The 18,857-nt window shown below is 39.6% G+C and overlaps 1 protein-coding gene across 5 annotated transcripts in view; it reads right to left on the bottom strand.

The window, feature by feature from the left end:
* cgnb (cingulin b) overlaps positions 1-18,857 on the bottom strand; it is a 32,103-nt gene extending 13,246 nt beyond the window's left edge. The window contains exons 1-7 of one of the 5 annotated variants that reach the window (XM_041809964.1): positions 18,739-18,857; positions 10,334-11,439; positions 10,147-10,241; positions 9,988-10,057; positions 3,305-3,402; positions 2,222-2,354; positions 1,923-2,135 (exon numbers count right to left, since the gene is read on the bottom strand). In XM_041809964.1, coding sequence (XP_041665898.1) covers positions 1,923-2,135; positions 2,222-2,354; positions 3,305-3,402; positions 9,988-10,057; positions 10,147-10,241; positions 10,334-11,410 — 1,686 coding nt within the window. In that variant the 5' untranslated portion in view covers positions 11,411-11,439; positions 18,739-18,857. Of the gene's footprint in view, positions 1-1,922; positions 2,136-2,221; positions 2,355-3,304; positions 3,403-9,987; positions 10,058-10,146; positions 10,242-10,333; positions 11,440-14,846; positions 14,966-18,206; positions 18,226-18,738 lie in introns of those variants that run through there. The other 4 variants (XM_041809969.1, XM_041809966.1, XM_041809968.1 and 1 more) reach the window with 4 other exon arrangements.

Raw genomic sequence — 18,857 nt, 5'->3', positions numbered from 1 at the left:
ATTGTGAAATAAAGGCCAAACAGGAACAGAATCATTCCACTAGTAGTCTGCTGCTTGCATCCACTTTCTCCTTTACAAAGTGACTTCAAGCTGTTTCTTTATGAAGGATTTTTTTTTTTGTTTTTGTTTATGAGTAGAATCTCCTCTCTGTAAGACCTCCTGTCTATAGGAAATCCTTGAGTGTGACAATTGAAGTAAAGAACAGGAACATCTTTCTCATAAAGCAGAGCTGCAGCTCACCCATTCTTCTAAAGGGATGTTAAGCAGTGTTTGCTTTCCTCTTGGCTGAGTTTATTGTAACATAAGAGTTTGTTCAGTGATACCAGGGGTACTTCACTAGCATTTTTTAAATGAAGAAGATGTGAATGTCTTCTGAGACTTTCCCTGGTCCAAAACACACCAGGACTCAGTCAGCTCCCATCAAAGTGACTGTACCTGTTGTACATGCAAGAAAAGTCAGATTTAGGAAGAATTTATGGGGAAAAATGCAGAACTTGAAACACAGTTAGAGTTGTTTTTCTTCTTCTTTGAACATTATTCAAGTTTTTCAGTCCAGGAGTTTTTAAGTCTCTTGGGTTTTTTGTCTTGTCTGCACAGTTTTCTTCTGTTAGAAACAGAATTTAAATCATTTTTTCCACTTCAGATCTTTCTTTTGGATTAAAACACTGACTGAACTACAGATTTTTGTCCAATAAATAATATATTTTGTTATTTTCTTAACGATTAACTGTATTTTTCAAAGAAAAACTCAGGATGTGCACTTTAAAAAAATAAAAAACTTAACTTCTGGGCTTCTACTTGATTTGAGTTAAAGGTACAGTATATAGTATTTGTAGCTCAAATGTCTGTTTTAATAAAAAAAAAAGAAAACTCCAATGTTATGTATATTATAGTTGAGCTCTTACAATACCTTAAATATTTGCAACAATTTTCAAAACCAAAGAACTTCTTAATTTTCAAAATTTTAATGGGATGTGTCTTTTTACGGTGTCACATAGACACGACTTGTTTATTTTTTGCATGGAAATGCTGTATGTTACGCTAAAGACTGCTAACTTATGCAGAAGAAACTGCTCCTGGGTGCTGCATGTTTTGTGCTGCTTATTTGTGATGGACCACATCAGTAGTCGGTTCAATTAACTAAGCTCACCCCTGTAATGCAGAAACTCGCTTCCAACCCCCTGAAACATTGCAGCCCCTCTAGGTATTTCCAGGTGGAGTAGAGACTATGTCTGCTGCTCAGCATGTGAAATTCAGAGGCTTACTTCTTGTTTTGTATTGAGGACTCTGTTCATTAATATCTACACCCCATAAACAGTGAAACAATGTTGAGTTTTCATGGAGGAATTTTTCAAAATGAGGGAGTAAAGCTGTTAAAAGTACCCTTCATAGTCTGCTGTTACTTGAGGGGATTGTGGACAGGGCAGGGGCACATATTTCTGTTACAAAAGCCTGGAAAAGTGGTTTTTGCATAATATGTCCCCCTTAAGGTTCAGTTAATGTTCTTTTATCTATCTCCTTTTTCTCTTTCAAAATAAAAGCAGGTCTTTATACAAACAGGAAGCCAGTTACCCTTGGTTAAAGAGACTGCAAAGATCCAAAATGAAACTAAGAAAGTTCTAAATAAGAAAAATAGTTGAATTTTAAAATGTGTAAAATACTGATGCTTAATCACAACTAATCACAGAAACCCTGAGATTAATCATGATTAAAAATTTAAACGGTTTACAGCCCTACTGTTTAATAGAGACACATAAGAAGTGCTGAACAGAGTCCTTAATTCAAAACAAGAAGTAAACAGCAGAGACAGGTGAAGCAGGGCTGGTCTCTACTCTTTCTCATGTTTTGGTTTGTTGTTGAGAGCCCTGTGGCGTTGGAATCTACTGTGCTTTTAAGAAAAAGCAAAGGACAGTTCCCGCCACCTGTGTGACCTGCTCCATGGTCCTCCTCAGGTCTTCCATGTCGTGGGTGTACTGCTCCCTCAGAGCCTCCATCTCTTTGTCATGACACTCCACCTCCTCCTTAAGCGCCCCCTTGAGGGCCGTCAGTTCCCGCTCACGCTGCCGTAGGATCTCCTCCTGACGCTGGCGCAGCATGTTGGCTTCAGCCAGGTCTGCCTGCAGGGCCATCACATCCTGCAGAGGAGAAACAGAGAAAGTTTGATACGTAGACATAAAAAAGAGGGATGATTGTGTGTCTTTGTGTTGTGTGTGTTATGTACCGTCTTGAGTAATTCTGAATGAGGTGAGTTTTCTTCAACCCTCCTCAGCTCCTCCTGAAGCTCAGCCAGCTGATCCTCTTGCAGCCGCAGACGAGACTCTGCAACCTCCCTGGCCATACGCTCCTCTGCAAGTCTGCACACACAAATACACAGTCATACACACTTGCAGGTTATTGATATCAAAAACTCATTAAGAAGTCTATCAATCATCATCATCCATCAATCAAGCCGAACTGAAGGACCTTTCAAAAAAGCCACCAGAGCAATAAGAGCAAGCTGATTGTTTGTTAAGTGCACACACTGTTTGTGCCAAACCACACACACAATCCACACCGACACTCAGACAGTCACAGTGGCAACTCTAGATGTCTGAGAGGCAGGGGCAAAAAAAATTCACCTGCTTTATAGTGAAGTGACATAAAAAAGATCAGGAATGAATATTTAACCATTAACCATTTAACCATTAAAAAAAAGATACAAAAGCAGGAATGTCTGTGAAAAACAACCCATGGCATTTTCTCTGCTATTAGATATAAACCACAGAGGGACATTTGTCCAGTTTGAAGACATCAAAGAAGTCCTATTGTCAATTTTTGGCCATTAAGAACTCCTAAATAGAGCACTCGGTCAAATTCTGTCCATTAAGAGGACCCAACAAAGTATTTTGTTAAATTGTGTCCATTCAGAGGATTTTCAAAAAAATATTATTCAAATTTGTCTATTTAGAGGTCCAAAAAGAGCCCTTTGTCAAAATTTTTCCATAAGAGGGCACCAAAGTCACCACTTTTACAAAGTTTGCCAATTCAGATTGCACCACAGAGGGCATTTCTTAGTGCATTTTAATGAAAATGTGTCAGTTTAAAGGGAACTAAATATTTATTAAATTTGACCATTTAGAGGCCACCAAAGAGGGCATTTGTTCAATTTTGTCCATTCAGAGAGCACTTGAGGTTGCACTTCAACATACCAATCTACAATAAAGGTATTCAAAATGGCACTTTATAATATTAGGACTCCTGGAGTTAGATGGCTCCCCCTACCTCCACTCTAAGTCTACTATTGGACAGACATACATATCCTTACTCATCATGGGCTTGCTGCAGGTCTTTTTTGCAGCGACTGAGTTGTTCCAGAAGTTCTTCAAGGTTCCCCTTCTTGAAACTCCCATCAGACCCTTCTTTCTGTCAAAATACAAACACAGAAAAGTGTGAGACTTGAGGGTGAGTCAGAAAGAAATGGGGCACAAAGAAAGAGCATATTCAGCATAAAGAAATGGACAGGACGTCTGGAAACTTCCACAGAGTGTCACTGCCGACCTTGCAGGAACATTATTCGCTCTGTCTTGTCTGAAACTTTAAAAGAGTAAAAAAAAAAAATCCCTGACTTGGATTCCTTGCCCTACTTTCTGACAGTCAAAAAATCTCTGGGAGAACGGGGCCCCGCCAGTGAGCTCAGACTCCGTCAAAAAAAGACAATCTCCCCACGTTAACAAGTCTTTCTGACAGGCTGCAGGGGAGCAGAGCCGGAGCGACGTCGCCCACATCCCTGCGCTGCTCATCGAGCCTCCCTCTCAGTGAAAAAGAAGGTAAAAGAAAAGCCTGCCCATGAATCCTTTCTCATCCTCCTACACAGTCATTAAAGACATGCACACAGAGACAGGAGGAAGAGACAAAGTGAGGATCACGCACGACTGGGATCCTTAGGGGACCTCACATTTCTGTTATCGGTGATAGATTATGAAGATGAATTTTGTACAAATTTGTTTCATTTTATTCTGGCTCCCTGCAGGACAGTTTGTAGATAATCCCACTGTGGGACTTTTCAGCTCCTCACAAAGACATAATTAACGAAAGATAACATAATTGAGAAGATGCATGAGTTCTTTTGAGCACTTTGAGTACATTGCATCAGCTTTATCCTTATGTGTATTAATCTTCTACAATGAAAGAGTCTCTGCTGCCCTGCTCTACGCATTAGTAGTCTTAGCACAAATACTGGAGGATGAAGTGATTACATAATGTAAAGGAGATTCAATTAAAGCTTGATCTTAAAGAAACTGATTTGGTCTTTCAAGCCTTTAGTGCAGTGGTTTCTGGTATGGGGGCTGGGACCCTGTAAAGGGGTTGCTACAAGTCCCAGGGGTCATGAGATAGTTAGGGGAATGGTAGAAGGAACTTAAACAACTACAGCATGCTTTGTTCACAGATAGGTTCATTTTTGTAGTCTTTTTTGTTTCCTTTCTCTTACAGTGAAGGATTGTTTTTCGCTTCAAGCCTTTAAAATGTACAGAGCCGTCAAGTTGGAGGGAAAGCTGAGTCTGGAAATGTTTCCGTCTTTATTTACTCCTAAAGTTGGAACTTTTCTAACTATAACCTTTATTCAGCTTCACATAAAAACACAGGACTCCCCAGGATAATTAAACATTTAGAAAGCATTATGTAATGGACAAGAGTTTGAAATTTATTTCCTTTGATTTCCCAGAAACAGAATCAATTTTTTCCATAGCTTTGTTTTTAAAATACAACAATCCTTTACTGGACTTGATTTAACAGATATCTTAAGCTATGCAATTTTAGCAGTTCAGATAAAAACTTTTTTTAAAAAGTTATTTTATAGGAAAAGTATGACCCTATAGATGTGTGTGTGCATGCACACACTTTCATACTGCTAGGGAGTGGAGCGCTACAAACTCAATTTTATATTTGCACTGATTATAAAGTCATTCAGACTGAGAAGTCTAAATTAATAAGGTTCTTAGTTTAATATTTCAACTGGAACAACCATGAAGATGGACTTCCAACCAGAAAAACTGCACTACAAAAATGATTTTTGTAATTCAGATCCAATCAAATTGTTTAAATTAAACTTAAAGAAATTAAACAAGAAAGATAACTTTATTATGGTAGGTACATTTTATATATTTTTATGAACAATAATGGTTACAAGACAAATACATTTAATGAACTCAACTCTCCCAAAAACACTGGATACATACTGCCAGGTGCACACACATCATTACTTGCTCACTGCCTAAGGCTCTGCTTTGGCAGAGTTTTCCCAGCATTCCCTGGGGCATTGTGCTTTTTGCTAAAAGTCAAAGAAAACTGTTTCTTCTCATACAGTAATCACTGTTAAGATTATTTTGACCATGCTCTTGATAAAAGTGTCACTAGACCCACTTAGATCGAACAGTTGAATATTGATGAAAAAATATGTTTTACTTAAAAATTAAAAAGAGCTATTTTATCTATGTTTTTCTGAGTTTATAGAAGGCACTTTTAGTTTCAAGTAAACAGTACTCAATCATTACGAGTGTTTTTGTAATTTTACTCATTCCATAATTCGCAGGGTTTTCCCAGGATGCCTTTGGCTGTACCATGAATGAAGTTACTGACTCAGTTAGAGGAAACCTGCCTGTGGGGAGCAACCACAATACATAATGGATGGTATACTAAAAATAATGGAAGAGGACTTCCTGGTTCAGCGTTTATCTTTCAGTCACTATCACTGAAGTTTGCCTACCTTGAGTCACATAAATATTCAAGATTAAAGTATATGATAGAAATAATAAAAACTGCAGTATATAAAGAACATTTATAGTCCACTTTAGCTTAAAAAAGACAAGTTGACCCAACATAAAAAAATGAGAAATGTTCAACCAGAGGTTTCCCCTTGTTTTTTATGGTGTTGAGGAGCCCCACAAATACCCAAAGCCTTAGGGTGTTGCTCTGTATAATGAAGTGGAAATCTTCAGGGTTGAAAAAAGAAGTCAATACAGAAGCGTAAAAACTGCAGTTCCACAATTGCCCACTAGAGGCAGTCAGCCTATAGTGGGCAGTTAATGTTACTGTGGCAGTGACTTTGATTTAATTATGCATAATTAGAGGCATAGCTGATGACTGCAGGCCTGTACAACATGTGGAGGATTAAGACACATTTCAACTCCAGCTCTTATCTGTTTTCCAGTTAGTTTAAGAGTGCATTTCCATTATGGTGCCTGCCGCTGATTGGCTTTAAAAGGTCCTTCAGTTACCAAATGGCTGATATATGTGCAGCAACACTAGTAAACAGGGATGCACAGATGCATTGGCTTAGCATCTGTATAGACCCTTTAAACAGACATCTGCCAATGGCAAATAGTGTGGGCATGATCTGATGTCAGTAGCAGATGTCTGTTTGTTGCGTTGTATAAATTTAATGCTGGCATTTGGCACACCTAACTCCTGATTTAGAGAAGAGATTTATTATTGGGAAGAGGAAGTCACATGTTGGACAAACTATAATCTGTTACCATAGTCGAACACAAGGGAAAATGTAGGCATTGTGGGAGTGTTACACTAAAAGAATCTATAAAAAAACATTGGCATCGGTATAGACCATTGGCTAGAATGTTACTTTAAACGTCAGTTTCAGCATCAGTCCTGAGTTTTATAATCTGTGCTTCTCTAGTAGTTGAAGTGAATAAGTCCTCATGTGCTTTGTTTTCTTAACACACATCGATAATTGATTACTGTCTAGACAGATATCACTGTATTTGACTCAGGTAACACAATAAGCCCGCATCTGATCCTCTAGTAAGCAGAGGACAATCAGGGTGTCAGTGCATCATTCTCCCACTGACACATATTTAATGGTAACGGCATTAAACCTGTCACAAAACACTAGCTGTTAGAAGAGTGCAGGGATGTGAATCCTGCTGAAGCCAGTGCGCTCTGAATTCAAAGTAACTGCAGAAAAAAGGATAAGAATGTGTCAGTTGATTCATGAGGACATCTGTTTTTATCACAAATGCCCCAAAACGGTGTTTGGCAGAGCTGTTTAAAACACGCTCATCAGATCCTTCTCTGATGTTATGTTTTGGCTTCAAATACACAAAAGCAAAGCTTTGGTTTGGAGCCAGAGTTTGAGAAGAAATAGCCTCAGGCAAAAGGAAAAACCCTACAGTTTGAAGCTGGCTGTGGATGTTTAAGCAGCTTTATCACTTCAGAAGAGCCTGAGATGACTTCTGCGAGAGAAATCAGCTGCTAAATCTTCTAAAATGGTCAACATGGTAAGTGCGATGAAAAAAAACCACTTAAATTTTGCACAGCAAGAGCTCTCTAAGAAGGATCTGTCCCATCTGAGACAACCCCCAGCTGGTGCAAGGTTCCAGTCCAACTCAATTATTGATGGTTCTCAATGACGGCGCCCTGGATGCACACTGAGCCCTCAACAGCTCTCCTCTGCAGGTGCATCGTTGCCGAGAGACAAGACGGGCAGATGATACACAGGCTGCCATGGTCACAAACACACTGAGAATGCATAACAAGAGGTCATACATAATAAAGTGTGCGTAATATAAGAAGCTAATGACACAGAGGGATAACTTCAGTATGTAGATTTATGCAAAAGGATGCAAATGTAAAACAAGTGGTGCGCTTGTGCGCGTAAAAACATTTTAATAAGGTGTCATGAAGGAGCAAAGATGCCACCAGAAACGAATGAGGCATACTCAGTGTGCTCTGTCATTTTTTGTGCATGTTTTGGGTGTGCAGAAAAAGGATCCTTAGAGACAAAGTGAATGAAATAGAAACTTCATGTCCTCAGAAAAGAACTCAGCCTGCCCACCATCTGCTACAAGATCACTTTGCTAATAAGATGCTCAGAAGAAAACAATACTACCAACCTTTTATTGGACACACAATGCTAAAACTAATTGGATTTTGTGCTCTTTTGTTTTAAATACAAAGCCTTAATTTATTTATAGGAACAAAACTGCCTGTGGAGGTTCTAGTTGTCATGTTGGAAGCTTTTAGTTTAGATGGCTGCACACCAAAAACAAATAAATTATGCTATTAAAACTTCACAGGGAAATGCTGCAAGTATCGGTTCAACTGCTATCACACGAACACTACATATGAATATACGGTGTCTCTGTGTTCTAGCCTATTATAAGAAATTATGGCTTTTTACTCCTGCAATGTCAAGAGGCTACTTTGCTAGTTTAGCTGCTACATTTCAGCTTGTTCAATGAGTTTCAGTTTGTTTAACATTTTCCTAACTACTCTTACAGCACATTTTATCAGGATTTGATAAGAAAACTATCATAAATGTTTTCATAATGACAGCTGCTTATCTTTACTTAGAAAAAAGACCAACTAGAGGTTAGATGTTGCTACGTATGTAAAACCAAAGGGTGCCAAAAATAAGGGGCACATACTAACTAAAATCATAGTAAATGGATAGATAGACTTGAGCTTGTGTATGCCTTTCTGGTCAGCAGATTTCTCATAGCACACTAATTCATTCACCCTGTTCACGTTATAATGGCAGAAGATGCTGACAACTTGCCTGACAGTATAAGCTAATCCCATTCATAAACATTCACACACCATTGACACAGTAGTGGCAGCAATTTGGGAATAAGTCTCTTGCTCAAGGACACATTTACATGTTGCTGCAGGAGCAGGCTCCTGTGTAGGAGCTTGGCTTTTCTTAGATGCAAGTCAGTGTTCATTTTTCAATTTTGGTCTTATGCCCTATTGACACAGGACTAGTATTACCTAGGGACCTACATGGCTGTAATTTGTGGAGTAGAAATTCCAGGGCAAATTATTTAACAGCTGTTAATTTAGGGCAGCTGTGGCATAAACCTTACTTTGGTCAGAGTTAGGGTGGTCTAATAAATTTGTTAAGCACTGTATTTAGTGCATGTTGTCCAGTGGAAACTCTAGTTAACAGTATGTATAGGACACATGCAGGGAAAGACACCTGCAGAACATGGTGTGCACAAAATTGCATTTTTTGTATGATTTCAGAAATAAAATTTCACAGTGTATTTTCATTACTGCAGCCATGCAGCACCCTTATGTTTTCCTTCAGAAATGTCTGTAAATTCACGTACATTGCAGACCTTGCTTATCCCCTGCAAATGCACCAAACACTGGCGTCAGGGGTAATTCACAATTGATCAAGGTCCACTGATACTAGACCTAATCGGAATTGCACTTAAGTCTTTAGACTAAAATGCCTTTTAGTTTCAGTCACATTTTAGTTGTTTCCACTCTTGAAAGTTTAAATCTAGTTTTAGTCAACCCAAAGAGATTTTAGTCCAGTTTAGTCAATTAAAATTCCTGACATTGTAGTCTTAACTTTTCAAGTTTTTTACTTTTTAAATATAAGTTTAAACATTCATATGTATGTACCACTAATACTTTTATTAGTTTGAAGTACACTGAAGAAAATACAGACACACCTTGAATGCTCTCTCACCTAATCTCTGCTTGTGTTTTTTGTGATAGATACACAGAAGATGAATATCATGGATTTTGAATGCCCTACAGTCCAGCATTGACATTTAATATTGCTTTTGTCTCCTTAACAAATGCTTAGTGTACTTTTTGTCAGAGTTTTGTCCTCAGGTAAAAACATTTGTCAACTAACATTTTACGTCATAATTTTAGTCTTCAATTTAACACTTTTGGAACCACAGCATAAATGTCCTAATCCGTAACTGCACCAAAAGATGCTGCATTGCTTGAAAATGCTTACTGAAAAAGCAGAGCAGTTGGACATCTGAGTTTTCATTACCTAGCTCACATACTGTTTCAGTTATTAAGACTATAATTCAGTGCTTGAATTAAAAAATTAAATCAAACCTGTCCTGCAAAAATACACAATTTTGCTCATGAAACTTTGTCAAATATTTTACTTGGTGTGGATGATGCAAGGCTACTCATATGTGCTGCATATGGTCAGAAAAATCATGTTAAAATGTTTTTTCTTACCTTAAAAGATCCTGTAGTGTCACATATGAGGCTGACCTTTCTTTTCAGCGAGGCCTCACTCTCACTGGAACTGATCAGAAAAAAAAAGTAGAGGATTACATAGGAGAAAACAAGTTACATTGACTTTACATTGACATATCATGCTGGTAGTTTATTTACCCATCTTTGAGGATGTTGTAAATCGCCTGCTTAACTTGCGTGTCCTCTCCACTGATGACTGCTGTGTTTTGACTCAGGCTCCTTGGAGGTATCTCCTGGAAATAGAACATAAACAAAGTAGGATACAAACAAAGGGGCAATTTAAACCCTGCAAATAACTCATAATCTTCTAATCGCTTGTACTTACAGGCTTTTTTGCTACAGCTGGAGAGGTGTCCTTGGCAGCAAACTTCCCCAGTGACTGAGAGCTAGGCTTAGGGACCTCAAGGGCCGTCACCTTGGCAACTGATGCAGGGCTCCTTCCAAGGCTGGATGACGTCATCAGGTTGTAGGAGGAGGAGGAGAGAGGAACGGCATAGGGGTTTGGTGTTGGCGAGGGAGGGGAAACCTCTGGTTGAAGATCTTTTCTAGAATCCAGACTTCTGGACCTCCTGCGCTCGTCGAACCTGAGCCGTTGCCTCGCCCCGGAGCGTCCTCTTGTCTGTGGGGCGCTGCCTGGCGTCCCATTGTTGAACTTACTGATGAGCTTGTTGATGGGAGCCAAGGAGTTAGTGTCGATCACTGGGACAGGCTCCTCTGAAGTCGATGGTTGAGGTTTTGACTCTAGAGGGGATTCTGTACTTTTAGCACGTCTCCCCAAAGGAGCAATAAAACCAGATCCACCCTGCTTGAACCCTTTGGGTCCAACACCGTTTACTTTAACCCGTTTAAGCCCTGCTTCATTATACTCTTCCTTATCTGAGTTTTTCTCTGCCTCTGTTCCTCTAAGTCCTGCTTTTGGCTTTTCCACCTGTCTGTCTCTCCCAGCACCCCCCTCCTCCTCCCCTTGTGTCCCTGCTTGACCGTCCCCTGGAGGTCTTTTAAGAGGACTCCCAAAAATCTCCCCATCCTCGTCCTCTGCTGCAGAAACAGGAGAGCACGCTGTAGTAGCAGCGGGGCTGTAGGGGTTTGCTACTTCTGCTGGTCCTTTGTTGATTTTGGGGAGGCTGTTAATAGGCGAAGGCGGCCCCGAGGTGGGGCTGGTGGTGTTTAGCTGAACCCCGTATGAGTCACCTTTCTCGCCATCTTTCAGGACCACGTAAGGATGCCCAGAGATTCCCTGAACCCGCACCGCCACCCCATATTTACTGGAAGGAGAAGCTGCTGCGATGTTTCCTTTGGATTTATCAGTATACCCTCCGCCTGTGTCATGGAGGTCTTTGATGAAGCGGATCTGGACTCCATAATCCACAAGAGGCTTTTTGTCAGTGGAAAGGCCGCTCATGTTGACTTCCTGGTTTCTATGCAAGTAGCCTGGGCAGATAGGGAGGGAAATGGCAGAAATGCAAATCAGATGAATCAGTGAACAAGCCATGAAAGCAATGAAACGCTGAACATGATGGTCCAGAGATCCTTGTGTTTTTTAGTTTTATTTATAAAGCCCCAATCTATCTAATGGCACTTTATACTTACAACAATTATTGGCATCATTATTTAGAAAGACACAATTTAATCCACCAATCAGCAAGCAATTAGCTGAAGTGGGCAGGAAAGACTTTCTTTCACAGGCAAAAACCTCCATCAAACCAGCATAATTAGTGGACAGACATCTGCCTAAACCAAAGAAAGACCTGCTTTAAGAGTCTGCACGTCGCAGCTCAATAAATCCCTCTGATGTCTCCTTTTACCCTGAATATAATCCTGCTTCCTGACAAGGTTTCTTGTCTTTTGCATAGCTTCTTTCCAGGAGGATCTACCCTGATTCGGTTACTGTGTATATCTTGATGAAGCTGACATATTTTCATGCTGCTCTTCAGGTTATTTCTGTCTCAGACATAATGGACTGTATTCTTATTGTGTTTATCATACCATTGGGGCACTGAGGCTTTGAGGCTTTTATCCAGAGGGTGTGTTCGACAGGCAGGGAAACAGACAGTAGGAGTGGATGGATAAACATGCTTAAAACTTACAGTGATACCATTTGTGTTAATGTTTACATAAAAAGATGTTAAAGACACAACAGGGACATTTTCTTGACAAATTGTTGGAGTTTTGAGTATGTTTTAATAAATTCAAAAAGCTCTTACTCAGAAAAAGAGAGACAAGATCTACGTGTCTTACTGATAAAAACAGAAACAAAGATAATGTGGACATTTGTCGATGATTTGAAGGTAGTTAACATGTCATTAGGAGTGCTTCTGTGATAGGATGAATGACTTCTACTGCTCTAGATGAGTCTTTTGACCCCTATGATAACACCAGAGTTGACTTGGTGTAGGACTCAGGTGAGGCCAGGTCAACTATAGGAGCATATTGCAGTCAACCTGGGTCCTGTACTGCTCTGGCCTCCTGATAGCCATTCTCCACGCCTACAACAGGCCTATGCCCTATCTCTCCAGGTATCCTCCCAGCTGTCTCCTCCATGACGCACAGGGTCATGCCTGCAGTGAGCTGGATCAGGTTCGTATCAGGCAGCTGACTCTTCCCATATACCTGCTCTCTTGAGCACATCAGCATTAGAGACACGGTATCACGGAGGGGTCCAAGTGGCACCTATGGCCATTAGTCAACAACCAGACCTCACAAGAGTATACGGGGAACACTACTGTCTCGCTCAGGGAACCGATCACCCCAAGCACAAGTCCAAGTCTGCAGTTGATCTCATCATTGCAGTCGAAGGTGGTTGGACTGCTCTACAACTTCCACACTCTCAGCATTCTCAGATACAGATTCGATGGCAGCATCCAAAGCATCCTCAAATGCCTGGATCTTTGTTTCAGACCTGGAGATGTGCATTACCAATGCTTCAGCCTCCACACTCAGAAAGGTACCACAAGGACATCTACAGTTTCTGCAAGCATCACAGCATCATCAGCAAAGTCTAGATCAGTTATCTGGACATCGCCCCATTATCCAGTCCATACAGGTACTGAAGAGCGTAGGGGCTAAGACTCACAGCTGACTCACCCCAGAATCAACTAAAATGCATAAAAGCAAGTTTATGTTACAAATTGGAGATTTATTAAACTAATGTGCTGTTTACTGCATGGTGGGAAATGTAGGATCAAGCATTTTCAGAGCTATACAGTGGTTTTTATATAACAGGATATTTTGGACTGTGGTGCAACCATTTATTTACTCCTTTAACTTTTGTTGGTTGTTAGTCTTCCAACTAATTCAAAGGCAATTATAAACTGTTCACGGGTCCCTTTAATTAAGTGGTTCTCAACCTTTTTTCCTTGGAGCCCCCTCCACTTGTATCTACAAGGACTGGGTATCATTTTTTATTTATTTTTTTTTTGCAATACTGGTGCTAGAACGATTCTTTTTAAAAGGTGTCATTGCCTAAACTGTGCCTGAAACAATACACCTATCAGCAAGGGGAAAAAAATTGTTTTTAAAGTTGCTGAATACAATCTCTGTATCATGATTCAGAAACAAGATACCAATAAAGCATAAGCAAAGACTAAATACATGTATTTAGTACTGATGTATTCTCATTTACTCAATTAATCCTATGATGGTACAGGATAGGCAAAAATAAGCCACTGGGCTTCAGCCTATTCCTTTTTCAGTTGCTGTCTGATAAATTATGTATAAAACGATTTTATTTTTGTTTCCAAACCGAAATAAAGCATTCATTCATTCATTCATTCAGAGGAAACAGATCTTCACACTTGTGCCTTTCTTTAGAGTGACAGAGAACACACTGGGGTTGGGAGGTACAGAAATGAAGCACCAAAATCTGCCTTTTAATTTAGTACACTCGGTATCAGATGCATTGGTACCAGTATTATGTTAGTACCAGGTTTTGATTCTCATCCCCATGTAAGACCTGCATAAAAGAAGTCATACATTTCTGTCAAAAAACAACATTGGGTCTCACTGTTACATTGATAAACACTGAGAAAATTGGTGTAAAGAATTCAATAAGTGTTTTATGATCTTGTTAAATATGTGCAAATCCAATTTTGACAGCCCAACATAATCTTTCCTACTGTTTTAAATATAGATACAGCTGCAAGTAGATTGTAATGATACCTAAATTTTAAACTTGGATATGATGTCGATTATTAATAGATGGCATAAGTGACTGCTTTGATAACATGGCAACCAAAAAATAAGCCTAAGGCACCAAATATTGGAAATCTTCTTGTTTTAAAACACCAAATATTTCACTAAAGCTCTTGCACACCAACAAAATTGCATAAAATCTGGCAGTGTTTTGATACAGACAGGTTTATGTGCAGTTTCGACAGTGTGCTGGAACTTGTCTTGACTCTTCGTCTTGACTCATTACTCTTTTATACATCTGTCTCATAATATAGATGCTCTACTTTGAAAGTTTCTTTCATTATTGTCAATAATTGAGATCTTTAAACATGTGGTACCAAAACTTTATCTAAGGACCAAAGCTTATGAAAACCTTAGCTGTGCTTGCATTAAAGCCTTACAGTTCTTTCACATAAATCCTCTTTTCTAATAGCTTAATGAGAGTTGAAATTGTAAATTATCACTTGTGTGGTTAATCTTTTCACTTTTGTCAATTCTAACCAGCATGTTAACCAAAAAACCTGTTATATTATAAAAGACATAGAAAACTGATCACATTTAAAACACTGGAATCAGTATAAATTTCGGATTATTTTTCCCTTTTTGCAGATTAAACTCAAGCAGCTCATTCATGTGCAAAGTTAGCAGTATAACCTCAGCGTGTGTACCTAATAAGCTCTTAAAATGAGCTTGGTGATGAGAAGGAGAATACTCCTCTTATTGTCCAGGCTCTGTGGACCATTAAACACTGGGGGCTATGTCAGGAATGGGCCTCTCTCTCTTTCTCTCTCTGCCTTTGCTGAGTCTCCCCAGTCACCAGACTTCAGAGTAGAGTCACTCAGGCGTAGACTGTTTACTTTGAGCTGCGCAGACACACACAGAAGCACAAGCTTATGAACAAACACACATACGCAAGGGTGCGCACAAACACTCGCACAAGCCCGCTGTGTATTCCCCATCTGGTAGCAGGTAGTTTATCTAATGAGCATCGCTCCTCCTCAGTGGCTGTGAAAGTGGAAGGAAAGTACCAGGTAATGTGGAATCGTGTTAAACAATGCTGTGACTGATTTCCTTTTACAACATGAAAGAAAGTGTTGTTCCTCTTGTATTTAAGCTCTACTAAAGCTGCTTAACAGATACCACCGTTACACCTCCACCACATTTTCTTTGTCCAGACCTTCACTTCCCACAGATGTAACTCAATTAAAAAGTAACCAACTCTAACTGATGCCTGGTTACAGTGTAACACCGGGCGCCTCGACTAGCAATGAGGTTTCGATTGGTGAATCAAAGTCAGCCTTTGTCTTTCCTAAAAACATTCTTAGGATTCCAGACGTTCTCTTTACACTCGGCATTGCGCGTGGTTTGCATTTGTATTAATAAGGACAGATTAAGAGGAAACTGAGAACTAGGGCAGCGGTTACTGCAAAGCCTACACATGCAGAGGAAACTGTCCACCCCGGCAGTAAATAAGAAAGTTAGCAGACTAATTAGAAGACAGACTAAAAATACTGCAGAAACAAAATTAATTCACTAACATAACAAGAAGCAACCAGGTTTGGAGATCACAAAGCATACTGGACATCAAAAGGATGATCTCAATTTAAGAAAAAAGACATTTTAGAGCATTTTCAATCACACAATCTGTCCCTACTGTTTTCTCTGCATTCAGCCTGCTGGCCACCCACAAAACTCCCAGGTGTAAACACTTTTCTTGGGTAAATTTCAACAGAAAGTCTCTGCTTTGTTGTTGCACACGTTCAACTAGCAGTAGCAGTGCTCTGCTTCGTGACAACTGTTTCACCTCTTCTGTCTCCTGTCACAAGGAATGGCTGTGTCAACAGAGACAGGAATGTCACCAAACGGGACGATCTGCTGCCACTCTTCCCTTTCTCCTCGCCCAGCAGGCATTTCTCCTTTTTCACTTTTCCTCAGGCCCTCATCCTAACCTGCACCCTCCTCTGCTTCCAAACACACGCCTGGTCTCCAACTTTCTCCCACCAATTCTCTTGTCCTTGAGTATCTGAAGAAAGATACTTTGATACAAAAGAGCCGTAAGAAGATGAATAAAAATCAACGATTCTTCAGATTTTAAAGTATTTTCAAACTTGAAACTGTTCTGGCTTCCAGCCTCCAAATTTCTGATTTACAGCTTTTCTCTGTTTTGTATGGATATCCTGTGAGTCAAATGCATATCAACCTAAGATTAAGGTCAAATTTAACATACTATGATACTTTTGGACACCATGTGTTATCGAATGATACAATTTGTTCCTCTTATGACCGATAATATCAAAAAGTACAGCTAAAAAGAAAATCTGCATAAATCCATCAGAGTTCAACTGATAAACTAAACATAGACTAAACCATATATAAGTTAAAATGGCCAAAAACAAACAGCAAAGACACGTTAAATTGAGCTCTAATGCTAGGGATGCAAAAATGCATTAGTTTAACCTCGGTATCGGACAATATCAACCCTTTGACAAATACTGGCCGTTGCCAAATAATGTTGGCATAAAGAGTATATGTTTATCTGCTGTGTCAAATTACTTTAATGCTGCTAACATTTCCTCTCATATTTGGCCATGAATACAAATCAGTGCTTGTTCAAAAGGTAAAAAACATTTTTTTATTCAGCTATTAGGTGTGCTAGATCATAGGGCAGGGCCATTGATCAAAAATTAGATTAATCGCAATATGTCCTATCAGATGTGTTGGTACTGGATTTTCATATTTATCCTTACCTGAAATGTGTTTTATAATACTAGATTAATACATTTCTTTAGGCAAAGATGTTGTGTTTTTGCACATCAAACGTTAAATCGTCTTTTTTTTCTAGAATAACTTACAAAGTTTGTTGACTGTTGATGACGACAATACATGCCGCCATGGTATGAGACGATGAATAGCCAAACTTTGTGATATTACAAATTATAATTTCAAATATAATCACTACAGTGGAGACCAGGGGAGAAGAAAGTCACACCTATGGTTTGAAAGCAGTTTGAAAGCTATCAGTAACAACAAATGTAATGAACTGCAATGGATTGTGGGTTATGTAGTTCCTCCCTCCTTGTATAAAAATATGTACAGTCTTATATCTTCTTTTTTTCACTATTTTTGAATGACGTTTATGCACAGAATCAAATGTGTCATGGTTATGAGTAAGGTAGCTGGTTAAGTTGGTTAATGCACACAAAGCACTGTGATAAAGATTTTACAAAATGTCTAATGGCTTAATTTGCTGATAGCTGGTCATGCCACATTATTTACCAATACCAATGTCAAACTGATGCATCTGGACATCCCTACTGGTACCTGATTATTCTAGTATAAATCAAAAGTAGTTACACTGATGGATAAATGAGTTTTCAATGAGCCGGTAAATTAATTAATTACTATTAAATCAATTTTTAACTAATTTTAAGTGAAAAACTACACTCGTTTAGCCTGAAATATACTTCTGAAACCGTAAAAAATCACATCCCAGCTAACCTGATGATGTTAAGTAGGCCTACAAAAGGTCTGGAAAATTAATAACCAAACATTTGGTCAAACTATTATCACATGTCAAAGTGCCATGGTACCAAGGAGGTCAAGAGGACAAAACTGGATTGATAAACTACAAACGTGCAGGTTTGGCTGTGTATTATAGCAACAACACGGTCCCTTATTAGAGGTATGTTTACCTTTACAACTCTTAGCTAGCTTGAAGTGTGCCCTCAAGCATAAAGTTTAGGTAAGGACTATTTCTGGGGAAATTTACTTCAGATGCTACCAAAAACATCAATAAAACCAGACAACTACCAACACCTCTGTGTGTAAGCATAAAGTTAGCCAAGATATGAGGCTTATGTTACTTTTAAGTGAGCCACGTAGCCTACATGTAGCTAACAAAGCCTGCATTGTGTTTCCCTGGCAGAAGTGTGTGTTGACACAGCTAGACCCATGAATTAAAAAATACCACGCTTATATTTTTCTTTTTGTCAATTAAAAGTATTTTAAAGGGGAAACCCCTGGCTTACAGCAGTCGCCCCTTCGCACCTGTCTGCTCCAGGATTAATTGCGTCACACCCACCTATCCGGTCAGTCAGTATCGGTGTGCGTCGAAACCACCACCGGCTTGTTTACACGAGCCAGGGCGAGCACGAGCCCAGGAACAAGGTAAACAACCCGCACACCTGCCCCCAACGACTCCCCGTCGCATCCTATTTGAAGCCCTTACCTGCTATAATAGCCCTTCATATCCTCTTTACGCAGCGCAGCCAGATCCAATTATAGCCAGCAGCGGAGAGCACACACTACAAACACACAGTATGCATCCAAAAACACACCGAAAAGCATCATCAAAGGGGTTTTATTGAAGCTTCTTTTCGGTCATTCTCGAAAACAAGCATTAGAAAGAGGTCGAAAATCTAACCACAAAGCCACAGGTGTCCATCTCTGCTCGTCCAAATGATATAAAATGTCCACTCAGCACAGCACAGCTCAGACACTTTCACCACAGATACAAAAGTACATGTAGAGTAAACAGACAGCAGCTGTGTAAACACTTACTCTGCTGCACCTGCTTCAGTGATCCAAATCCTGAAATGTTCCTCCTTCCTCAGTCAGGGTTTTCTCCAGCAGCAGCAACAGCAGCACCGCTCACTATCAGTGGGATGAGAGGATGTAAC

The sequence above is a fragment of the Cheilinus undulatus genome, linkage group 16 (genome assembly GCF_018320785.1).
Source record: "Cheilinus undulatus linkage group 16, ASM1832078v1, whole genome shotgun sequence".
Classification (NCBI taxonomy): Eukaryota; Metazoa; Chordata; class Actinopteri; order Labriformes; family Labridae; genus Cheilinus; species Cheilinus undulatus.
This window is presented reverse-complemented; position numbering and strand designations above follow the sequence as displayed.